Source organism: Columba livia, chromosome 5 (assembly GCF_036013475.1).
Source record: "Columba livia isolate bColLiv1 breed racing homer chromosome 5, bColLiv1.pat.W.v2, whole genome shotgun sequence".
In the NCBI taxonomy this organism is placed as follows: domain Eukaryota; kingdom Metazoa; phylum Chordata; class Aves; order Columbiformes; family Columbidae; genus Columba; species Columba livia.
Window position 1 is genome coordinate 30,360,046 of NC_088606.1, and position 12,675 is coordinate 30,372,720.

A 12,675-nucleotide genomic window follows, 5' to 3' on the forward strand; every position below is an offset into this window, starting at 1 on the left:
AACTACTTTATTTCAGATTTGGGATGTTCTAACATATTCAACTGTTTTATGAAGTCCTAATTTTATTAATTAAGTCAGCTTTTTAACATGGCTTATTATGAAAACTAGAAACAGAATAATTGTGAAAAAAATGAAATCCTGAATTAAAGAAACTGTTAGGTGATTTGGATGATGATGATAATAATAATAATAATAATAATAATAATAATAATAATAATAATGTTTTATATCTGCGAAGTCATTGGATCCTACTTTTGTGATGGTATTCCAAATACCTCTATTAAAAGTTTCCTAGACTAGAAATTGGTTTGGGCTAGAAACATGTTTTTCTGTGGACATTTTTAGAAAGGTTTTGCCTAAAAGCAGTGTTTTTGTGCACAGAAGGAAATGAATCCAGGGCATAGGTCTTTATTAGTACTCCACTCTAATTAGTTAAAACCTTTTCTTGATTGGTATGCAGATTTCTGGTCCTTTTTTCATTAATTAACAAGGAACAAGCCAGAGGCTAAGGGTATTTGGATCTTTAGGAGTTTATTTGAATTGAACCATTTAAACAATGGTGGGGTGTTTTGTTTGTTTGTTTTGTTTTCATTTTTTTCTCTCAAATGCAAATTAGGAATATATTTCTATTCAGAGACAAAGCTTTTCTATGAAGTGTCTACATAGCTTGTCCATTCATCTTCCTTTGTTTTATTGCAAAAATATTCTCAGAGAAGTTACTTTTGTGAGTTTGTAAAAGCAGCTTTATTCTTTTATGGGAGTCATTGTAGTGTGGTGGTAAATCATTAATTATTTTATCTTCAGAATATAGTACAATGACCAATATAAAATTCAAAGTTCATCATCACAGTGACCAAAAGGAGGTTTGCTTTGTTCTGTGAAGTACCATGTAAAGGAGCCTATTAGTTATGGTAATAATTTTATTAATTTTTGGAATGATCTCCTTGTTACAGCTTCTGCTACATTTGAAGACTTTCAAATCCGGCCCCATGCTCTTTTTGTTCATTCGTACCGAGCGCCAGCCTTCTGTGACCATTGTGGAGAAATGCTGTGGGGACTGGTGCGTCAGGGGCTCAAATGTGAAGGTAAGCTGCAGTGAGATGGGATTTTTCAGTCTCAGGAAGTGACCTCTCTGTTCCACTTATGCGTGTTGTCTCTGATGGTGCTTTTAAATTGGTTATACATCAGAAAAGAATTACAGTAGGTAGAGACAGTAAGAACTATCAAAATGATAAATTGATTAAAGAACAAATCCTTTTTACTGCTCTGAGGTCTCCTAGATACTCTGAAATGCAAAAAAAAAAAAAAAAAGGTCTATATGTATTTTTAAGAAAAGGTTTTCTGTGTCTTACATTTCCCTTTATGAGCCTGAGTCTCTATCTCATTCTATATCACATTAATTCAGATCATTTAACTGAAATTACTGTTAATCCATATGAGTTTGTAGTAGCTATCTTTCCTTATTTTGACACAACTATTTGACTCCTGGCAGACCGTATCCAATGAAATTGGATTGCAGTGAAAGACTTCCTTACCTCCCAGATGCTGATCACAGGAATTTCCTGCACTTTGAAACCACAGATTTTTGAAAAATCAAAAAAGAAACACTGGTTATAGATACAACTTTTTGGAGCTTCTAACATTATTTCTCTAAAAATTGGTAGAGTATAGGAGCTAAGCCAGTAGAGTAGAGGAAAGAAAGTTAAATCAAAAATATGGCTTGTGTTTTTGAATTCTTGTTGTTTTTGAACAAAACAAAAAGTTCTTTGCTTTTTCTGGTAATAAACCGTAATCAGATGGTTTTAAATTTATCTTTTCAGGATGTGGTCTAAATTACCATAAGAGATGTGCATTTAAAATCCCTAACAACTGCAGTGGCGTACGGAAAAGGCGCCTGTCAAACGTTTCCCTAACAGGAGTCAGCTCTGTTCGGACAGTTTCTGCAGAACCCTCGTCCAGCATGTCGGATGAACCCCTTCTGGTATGGGATCCCCTAGCTATAGAGGCCGTGGCTGTTGCTGCTAAGAAATAATGGCATTTAGTACTACAGTATCTGGTTTTGCCTGTTAGAGACCACAGAGGAGGGCGGTATGTAAATGACAAAGCATTGTTGAGAGAAAAGGCATCTGGACTTGAAAGGGTTAGGGTATGTAGGTTTAAGGTATGTGGCACTTCTGATACTACCAGGACTCTCCTCCCTTTGTCAAGAATTAGGTTGTTTTGAAGGTGTAAAACTAGCACCCGTGCTCATGTGAGCAGTTGCATCTTGTAGGATGTCTCTCTGGAACTAGAACTTGCATTTCTTCTATGTCAGGCCGTTATATTCATTGGTACCAGGAAAAAACATTGTGACCCAAACACCATGGTGTCAAACTGAGGATCTGCCACAGTCAAGGCTACAGTTAATTAGTTGGAACCTGGGTATTTAGCATATTTTTAAGTGTTGAAAAGAAAGTAGGAGAAGTGTCCCTTATTTCCTTAAACAGATCTTTGTGGTGAATGTATGTCTATATCAGTATATATGTTTGCAGATGCATATGTAGATGTACAGTATACACACAGGCACTATAAAAATATAGTATACTTGTATATGCATTAATATAGGAGTTTTCCATCATGAAAACAACTCTTCTGAGAACAAGATGCAATGACTGGAGTAAATTAGAATGATATGTATTTTTGTATCTTTGACATATTTATTCCTTTAAACGCTTATGGTCATCATATACTTGAATAGTTAAGAAATTACACTGTGTGTAAATGAATCCACTCCTAAGTGAAAGTTTTGAAAACCTTAAGGTTTAAAAGAGAGGAAAGAATTTATAAGTACACACAACAATTATCATGTTTTCCTCTCAATTAGAATATTAAACTTATTAAACTTGACATACTAAAAGGACACTATTGCAAATGATGTAGGCCTGGCGTTGTATGCAGTACCATCTATGAACCATAATTATGTACTTATGCTACTGATTATCATTAGTCTAAAGCTACTTGGAAATTAAGGTTAACATTATGAGTCTGTATTTTTAATTGAAAAGCTGCATAAATGAGTAAGGTACTTAAGTTCTGCAAAAACTGCAGCAACAAATCCTTATAGATTATTCACAGTTCTCAGTAGGTGTTTCAGAAATGCTGACTTATTTAGACCAAGACAAAAAATTTTGAGGAAGGCTGGCCCTTATTCTGAATTGCTTCTGGAATTTTGGTTTAAAAAAATTGGATGAGTGAGCATCCTGGTGTACTCTCTATAAATATTCACTTCACTGTACAGTTACAAGGTAGCAAAAAATTGCAAATTGAAAACATTTTTAATATGACTGTGTTGTTTACTGATGCATTCTTACGTGAAATACCTGGTTTGCAAACCTGCATATTTTAAAACTTTTGAAAACATTAGAATTGCCAGTGAAGAAATACCGTAAGTTTCATATATACTGAAGGTTATACTATTCTAAGAACATGTAACCATCAGTGTACCTGTGCTGATGAATGAGAATGCCACACATGCACACACACATGCATGCATAAAGGAAATGTATTTACAATAGGTATGAGGAGGGACATTAGCCTCAAGAAATTAAATAGCTTTCCGATTTCACTTTATTTCAGGAAATCATGGTATCATTTACCAGATTTTCAGAAGTGCTCTCACACATGGCTTCTAAATGTCCTCTATTTTGTTTTGGGTTTTTTGCATTCAATGTGTTTCAATTTTTTTCCTTTTCTTTAAGTGTGCATAAGCTTTGTCAGTTCTCCTGTGTCAGATCTGTCCTTTGGACTCCATTCTTCTGCAGTACTTGTCAGATAAGTTTTATGGCAGGTGTATGGCAGTTTGGTACCAACCAAAGCATGCACTTTGGAATGCATTTCATATTTCTATAGTCTATGTGAATATACTAAGAAAAATAATGCTCATTCACAAAATCATATCATTCTTTATTAGTATTGATGTGACACTTGAATTGCTGGTAACAAAATAGAACCTCGGTTAGGGACCACTGAATTAAATCAGATATCTGTGTATTCTTTAAAAAGGACTAAAATAAATGTTATTTTTAACCCCATTTATTATGGGGTATTCAGGGCAATTTGGAGAGAGGGATTTCCTGGGGATCTTTCGTAGGTGGAAATATTAACTAAGTTATGGTTTCAGAACCTTTTTGTCAATGTTGCTCACAGTGTTAAATTTAACTTGTAAGTCTGATTTCTGGAAAAATGCCACTACCTAAGTGAAGATGTTATGCCCTCAAAAAACTGTGCAGCTGAAAAGTCTTCGAGACATTAATGCAGAATCTTGCAAAGGGTACTTTCATTATCCTCTCATAGGGAGCCACTGCACACAGACAGTTTCAGTTTGGGTATAAATGTTTTAATTAGCCAAAAGATAATTTCATGTGAGCTGCAAAGTTGACTGGGGACTATATTTGTATACAGCTTTAAAAGTCTACTTGCAAAGAATAAAATCTGTCCAATATCCTTTTTGATGCTTAACTTCTTAGTATAAAACTCATCAACAGAAATGCTAAAACATGTAGAACTAGGAGGATGCTATGTAACCCAGATTTTTACTTCTCATAGCTCAAATGCAATTCTTTCGCATTCTGCTTTATAACAGAGAATGACAGTAAATAATCACACGTTCATGCTTGCTTCTAAAGTAACATTATTTTCTGTCTTTTTCTCCCCTTTATTTCTTTGTTCTGTTTCTTTATCTTCTTTCCAACTTCCTGTCTCAGTCTCCTGTCAGCCCTGGCTATGAGGTATGTACTGAATTTACTCTACTCCCTATCATACTATCATGAAAATCCTTAAATTAGCAGTCTCAATGTGAAGAAATGCAGACATTTAATCAGATTAGTATATTATAATCTTCAGAACTCAAGACCATTTGTTTTTCTTTTCGAAAGAGTATATCCAGTGTTAAAGTCCAAAGCTCAGACTCCAAAGTGAATGTCAGAATTCTTATACTAAACAGTAAAATTAGCTAACATTAAAATATTTCAATACAAAAGTGGCTTTTTAATTTCTTGCAATTGATAGGGGTCATTGGTTGGACTGGAGCCCCTTTTTACTGGTAGTAACACAAGGGAAGAAAATTTTAACTTTATTTTCAGAATACTGGGTATTTGCTGGAATAATGTAGAAAATAAACATTTTATTTTGAGCTGAACAAACATGTCCTTTAGGTGCTCACCAGCAAAACACTTCTAATACCATAATGCAGTGTAGTAGCCTTTTTTTCAGAATAGAGTTGCATTAAAAAACAAATAAACAAAAACTAGTCAAGTATTATGTATTTCTTTGGAAATAAAGATGAACATTGTACAACTAAGTTACAGCTATATAAATATAAAGTCTAAATGGGAAAACAATTTCTTTTAATGAGTACTTCATGTCAAAGGTTGTCCTCTTTGGCTTTCAATATGGATTTTCTAAATAACAAAAGTTTGTGAAACTGTTAAATGTTCACATTTTTCCCTTGCAGCATGTATTTGAGATGCAGCCAGAGAAGAGCAGGCTTTGGAAATGTTTTCGTATTTAGAAATACTACATAGTTAATCTGAGGAATATTTTGTTATGCTGTAATGAAGATTATCGTGGCTAATTATCCATCTCTTTGAAAGAAATAACTGTCTCTTCCTGAAAGATGTATATACTTACTGTAGTGTGCCTAAGTATCATAGTGTACCCCAGAATCATAACTCCACAGAACACAAATAAAACGATACAAACAGGCATATTACAAAAACCCTGTTCCCTACGTCTAAGATAATGTTAATCTAAGTATGTGCTATCTGAAAATAATGAATCCATCAATCTGAATGGTGATGAATTACCCTAAATTAATGGTAATTAAAATGAGTAATGAAAAAAAAATAAAGGTATCATCTGGAGGAAGAACAAGATTGTGTTTCTTTAGTAAAAAACAAATATGCTAACCATCTATGTTTTTACTTCAAAATACATTTGCACAACACAATATAATTTTATTTCTATTTTTATATATGTTTCTATTATTTTGGTAATTTTTATTCATTCTTCTGGAAGCAACGGATGTTGATGCGTTAAGGTAATTTTATAGACACATTGGAAGTGATTTCTCGGAAAAAGCCTAGCTAATTTTTACATTTAAAATAGGAATGCTGTGTCTTACAGGGCACAGGTAAATGTAATAGTACAGAGTTATTTACATATTATCTTTGCTTTTTGATGCAGAATCAGGATTTATTTTTACTAAATAATTTGTAATTTAAATAATTTTCCTTAAAAAGGCTATCTTCTTATCACTGACAGAATACAAAGCACCAGGTGTTGCCTGCCTCTGTAGATTTGTTTTAAGCAGAGCTGGCTTGAGGCTTCTCAGCTATATATAGAAGAGTGGTTTTGCAGAACTAGGACATTAGATTCTCTGGGAGGGAATTGTCTTGAGTTGTAGCTGGTCATTTTCCCTTTCTTCCCTTTTACCCAGCTCTTACTACAGCTGCTGTTTTCTCTTCCCCATTGAAATAAGGAGTCCTCCTTTCCAGTGGCTCAAATATTTCCAGTGTATGAAGCCTTTCTGTTCCACACTCAGACAGAAGACACATCTCCTTTTCCTAGTTCAGTCTCTGTGGAGCCTCATATGCCTCCCCAGCTCACTGGACTGGAAAAAAGGAGCCCTTGAGGGAGGGGTTAAAGAAGAGCTGCTTTGTGCCTTAAGCCAGTTGTAGTTAGTAGGAGTCCTTTTCTAATGGCTGGAGTTCATTAGATGAAAGATCCTCAGAAGCAAAATTAATATTTCCTCTTGAAGAAAGGCACTCAAGTTAACTCTGAATTAATATCACTCACAGTTATGTTTTATTCTTGTCACCCCAAGTTATCCTTCTGTGCTCCAGTGATGTGCACTGCACATTCCTCTCTGTCAAATGGGAACATATATTCAGTGTGCCTGTTTGTTTAATAAAATACCCTGTGCTGTTTTGAGGAGTGCTCCTGAAAATTTTTTGAGGTCCAAAATCTAGATGTTATTTAAAAATAATAAAAGTGTAAAATATTAGCTGTGAACTAAACCCGTCCTAAGTAACGTTAATATTGATTTAGTGCCGGATTCACCAGGTAAATGTAGGGTCATACACTGAACAGAACTGAGAATCAAGAACTCAAGTGAGTCTGGCACTGAAAGTTAAATGTTTAAACAGGAATTAAACACAATATTTTAGGTATCTTTAGTATTCTTGCTTTTGTACAATTAATTTGAAATATTAAAATATATTCAAGGTAAAAAACAACTCAACAAAAACTATTTAAAATGAGGTTCACATTTTTTCTTAACACATTGCCTGTCTGTGACATTCCATATCCAACTGAACCCTGAATTAAAACATTGTAGGATAAAGAAAGTAAAGTTGGAATGGCTTACCTTACACATTACTGGACCATAAAATAATAGTAGTTCCTGTATTAGCTGTCGTGCACTGAATACTGTAGTACTGAGGTTCTTGTAACTAACTCAAACTACATTAGAGCTTTTCTGATCTAATTTGTCACAATTTGTTTCAGAAGTTCAGAAGTTCATTACAGCTAGATGAGACCTAAAACGTGATTGAGCCAATTATTTTAATTTAAAATATGCATATTTAGGAAAGCAATAAGTATCGGATCAGTTGTGTACCTAATGTTTTCCATATATCTAGGAAGATAGGTAGAAGAGAAAATGGTAAAAAGCTCAAGATATACATGTTCTGAAATTTCATATATGCCATGTCCGCTGATGTTTGTGAATGCAACTTGTTTGTGAGAACTTGGAGAGGTTTAGTGAGTATTTGATTCTGCAGCTTGGAAGAGGAGAGAAGTTTGGGTTGTTCTTGTCCTCAGGCAATTGCTACTTGTTCTTAAATCCTCTATTGTGTTTTTAGGAAAAACATACAATGATAGTAGTTATCAGCTTATGATCCTTCAATATATGCCACCATGGCTTAAACTGAGGAGTTGTAGACGCTTTGTGACTGTCCCAGTAGGAATTCTTTAGGAGTGTATGGTACAGTCTTAGCAAACGTATACTCAGAGTTAAGTTTTTGAAATTTCTAAGTACTTGACACAAGGGTTCGTATGTATTGAAAATATAAAAAAGTGGCAAACCCTGCAACACACTTTTTTTTTTTTCCTATAGCATCTCTGAAACATCATTCATGTTTGTGCTGGGTCTTGTGAAATCGTGGAAGATCCCAAAGTGCAGTTTGTGTTTTGAAGAATATAGAGGCAATATTTTATCTCCAGTTACCTGGCCCAAATAAGTTCAGTGGTGCTTTCCCTTCTAATATATAAGCTTGTTTTTCTTATTGATAACAATTTACTGCCCCCAAACTTCCTCCCTTTTGACAAGCCTCACCAGCCTGATATGTCTAGACTTCCTCTGTCCAATGTCAAAACTTTTTCCAAACCAGTGGCTGTGGTTAAGACCAGAGGCCTGCTGGCTATCCCTGATTCTATAATGACGGTGTAGAGACAATGTCCAAGTAATATTAATATGTCATGGTGTGAACTATAATTGTACAAAGACTCTCTGAATGGTTTTGTCTTGAATTACAACTTAGCTATACCACCTTTGTGTCATGTTATGTGCCCTTTTTTTTCCTCTTTCTTATTAGTTCTATGCACAAGTTCTAGGCACAACTGAACTGCTGAGTCCAGCTTATGATATGGGCATTCTAGTAGTGCAAGAGACTTACCTGAAAATAATTTATTACTTTAAATTATTATACTTCAAATTATTAAGCACATAATAGAAAGTCAGAGTAAACTTCATATTATTGAAGGAACTTCTGTCTCTAAGATGCAGAAAAAGACTTTGAGCTATGTAAGCCCTACTATGTGTGCTGTCATGAGCAAATCCTTTGTCAGCACAGGGCTTTTGTTTTGGAAAATCCCTGACTCTGAGAAGTTATTGTAGTTACACAAGGACTGCTGAAACCCAGTAATCTTCTCTTGTTACTTTACAAAATAAGACAGGTTACAGACAGTATTCAAACCACTGTTTGCTGGTATTGATGTCTGAGTGGAGGAACAGGGTACATAGTAATTTCCATCTGTGGATAGTTTAATATTAACAGCTTGTACTGAAATCAGTTCTTCAATGTGTTTACACATGTAAGACTCAAGTGTTTTTCAGACCATAGCTATCTAACTGTGGTACTTGTAGGATTAAATTGTACACTTGACTTAAAGAGTGCAAGAAGCCTCGAAAGACAACACAGTTGATTGCATTCTAACTGTGGTATTTCAGTATATTTAACTGAAGATTTGTTTCCTTGAATTCACTTAATTACAGTCACATAGTTTAATTTGTAAAAGAAAGTCAACATTTCCATTGCATTAAAAACATGGTTCCTGTGGTTACATAGATGTCTAGCACCTCTTTTGACAGTAGCTTCCTGTGAAGAAATTGTATATGAACTTTTTATTAAGGCTTTATCCTCTGACTTCAATATAGGAAGAAAATGCTAAAAATGAAACTTCATGCGGACAGTTACAGCTGGTTTGTTTGTTGTTTTTTGGTTTCGTTTGTGGTTTGGTTGTTTTGTTGTTTGTTTTTTTTTTTTTTTTTAAATATGCATCACTTTCTCAGTTGTCCAAGTATATAAATTTTAAAAAAAACTAGTTCATGGTAGTTTGCTTCTTTTGTTAACACAAACATTTCAAAAATGTAGGAATACCTGTGTTGTTTTTGATTTAATATCTCAGTTATAAGTACAGGAATAATGTCACAGTACTTTTTAGATATTGAGCCTGCAAAAGGTTAGCACTTCTTTGTGAACAGTTTTGAAAAATGATGTATTTAGGAGAATATAGGATGCGTAGCCTGTTCTCTTCTGAGTGAAGTTCACTGACTTGAATTTGTTTCCACAAGCGTGATTTAAAATAAGATGATTAAATGTCAAAATTTAAGTATTTCTTTTCGGACTCTTCTAAAACATGAAACTTCAGCAAAGTTTTGTCAGAAACCCTTGGACATTTTTAGTGGACTGTCGAAACTCTTTAAAAGAAGTCAAGCAAACAGCGGTCTGTTTAATGTTTAAGGCCAGCCTGTGTAGCCGTGTTGTATGGTTGTTCCTTGTGTTTGTTCTGAAGAGGCCAACTGCATGCAGGCAGTCAGCTTTACTGCTTCCCATTAGGCCTTTCAGTGTCTCCCTAAGGTTTCTTTGATTTCTGTGCCTGGGAGGGATAGAAGTAGTGCTAGAAAACAGTCAAACTCACCCAGGTGATAACAGCTGAATCCATTGGCAGGGAATCAGTATTTATTTCAGTTTCTTAATTGTATTTTGCAATAGATTTGAACAAGGTAAAAAGACAGACAGAGGGATCTCCTGCTGAGGGATTTTACCTTTGGGGTAACAGTTACATGGAGGATGTCTCCCTACAATGACAGGGTTCTGCACAATCACTTTGCTTCTGGCTACTGCAGACAAACTTCTTGTGTCCTTGAATACCTTTGAATAAAGCTCAGCAAATAAACCCTAGGTAGCTTCAGTCTACCTATTCAAAAAATTTGAACAAATTGAACAAGGAGGAGGGCAATGTGTCAGCTAGTAAGAGTCACACAGAATGCCCCATGCTGGGAAAAAGCTTGGCACCTCTCCTTTCTTGGAATAATTTTTTTTTTCAAAATAAAAGAGTAAGAAAACACTGGATTCTTTTAGATAGTCTCGTAGTTTAAGGCATAATTTAATTGAAGTCTCTGGATGTGATCAGTGTCACTGGCTTGCTTGGCCATTCATTCAGTTAAATATCTGCACGTGATTCTTCATGTTTGTCACTTGGAAATTAATATTTTGAGCTGTTAAAGTATAAATTACCTTGCTGAGATGATTGTTCTAAAGGACTGTTTAGTGTTTGGATCAGTGCAGGCTGTTAGTTTCCATGGTGTAATCCAGTTAAGCAACGATTTCCTGGGAAGTTTCCAGATTTGCTGAGTCAGTAGTCTGGCTGACTACCAGGAAAAACTAATTTATCTTTCTAACAAACCAGGCAGACGGGCTGAAGGAGAAGGTGCTTTGTGGAAGAGATTTTTGCATTTGCAGTGAAAACAGGATAGTTCCTGGTTTCCTTTCAGGGGCTTTAAGTTGTGGTATCTGTTTGATGCTGGGAGTGCTGGAAGTTAAGGGATATTGACAGGAGTTTTGGAAGATATTGAGAGGAGAAGCTCGTCAATGACAGTATGGAGAAAGCATTCCTTCTCCCAGTCAGTCATGAGTCTTCTGCCACCAGCTTCCATTCCCTTCCTACCTCTGGGCAGAAGCAGAGGGTCCCATTGCCTCCAGTTGGAAGAGGGAAGGAGTGCAAGTCCATCATATCAGGCCTGACCATGCAGGAGAGAGGCTGGATCCATGGCTGCTGATGTCTTTTCTAGTATGGGAGAAAGTGAAAATCAACTTTACCTTTTACTTGACCTGAAGGTACTGCAAATAAGTAATTGCCAGTGTGCTACATGGTGTACTACACTGCTATTGCATAGCAGCCCAGTGCTTGCAGACTGGCAAAGTTGACATCCTTTTTCTGTAAATATGACTGTGAATGGAAGAGCTGACAGATATTGCCTACAAAGAAGTTGTTAGAGTTAAGTTTAGGCCTACTTATTTCATGTCACTTGTTTTGAGGTGAAGATGGTGAAATTGTTGTGTTTGTTTATCTTTGAGCTTGTTATGCATTCTCAGTACATTATTTTTAGCAGAAATATAAGCAGCAGTGTAAATATTAAAATCACATTAGAAAATTAAGGTGGGGACTGGTCTTGACAATTGATGTCCTGCACTAGGTCTTCTAATGTTTTACCTTTTGTTTAGTATCCATTTCTGCTTGAATCTGTAGAGAACACGTCTAAATTACTAGCAAAAATATAATTGATCACCTATTTTCTAATATTAGGCAGCAGCCATGTGAAGTGAGATTTGAAATAAATCCTTCAAAAATTATAACTGTGTTGACTGATAGAAGTTTCAAGAAGCAAGTTTAATGAAGAGTAATAAAAAAGCTTCATCAAAGGTAGCTTGATATTTGATCAAAGCTGATGGTATGATGAATGACTGTTGCAGAATTATCCTTCAGAAAAGTCTGAGTCAATATAGAGCACATAGAATTAACTTTTTGTCCACCCTAACATTTTCTCAGAACTATTCAGAAGCATATACTAGCACATCAAAACTGAAAAACATGCCATCAAACTGAAAGAGCAAAAACTATAGCAAGTAATTTGTCTGAAACCCATAGTGTACCGCACCTGAGATTTGATCAGACATCATCTAGGCAGCACATCTCAGTGATCAGAGCCAAAGCTGTAGGGAAGCTTGTCTCTCTCTTTTAGTCATATAAGTGCCTAAGGTTAGTCTCAGTACATTTCAGCAATACCACTGAGGTTTCTGAAACCTGCAAAGCATTTGGTGAGGAAAATGGGGCTGATCCAGCTTTCTAAAATCCTTTGAATATGAAGTTAACTAGACGTAATTTGGACTTTTAAAAAGCTTTTAGCAGTATTCAGTTGCAAAAATATTTTTTGATTTGACAATAATTTGGAAAATGAAGTAAAAGGATGACAATACAAAGTAGATTTAGTTTAGGTGATACTAGATAGGTTCTAAGTGAGATCATAATGTGAGGAGATGTTTGAATCACTTGTACTTCAGGCATGAATAAGAT

General features: G+C 35.2%; 1 protein-coding gene across 2 annotated transcripts in view; it reads left to right on the forward strand.

Annotated features, from left to right (window-relative positions):
• PRKD1 (protein kinase D1) overlaps positions 1-12,675 on the forward strand; it is a 136,019-nt gene that overhangs the window by 91,219 nt on the left and 32,125 nt on the right. Inside the window, exons 3-5 of one of the 2 annotated variants that reach the window (XM_065064151.1) lie at positions 954-1,085; positions 1,821-1,981; positions 4,743-4,766. In XM_065064151.1, coding sequence (XP_064920223.1) covers positions 954-1,085; positions 1,821-1,981; positions 4,743-4,766 — 317 coding nt within the window. The remainder of the gene's footprint in view (positions 1-953; positions 1,086-1,820; positions 1,982-4,742; positions 4,767-12,675) is intronic. The other variant, XM_065064152.1, reaches the window with a different exon arrangement.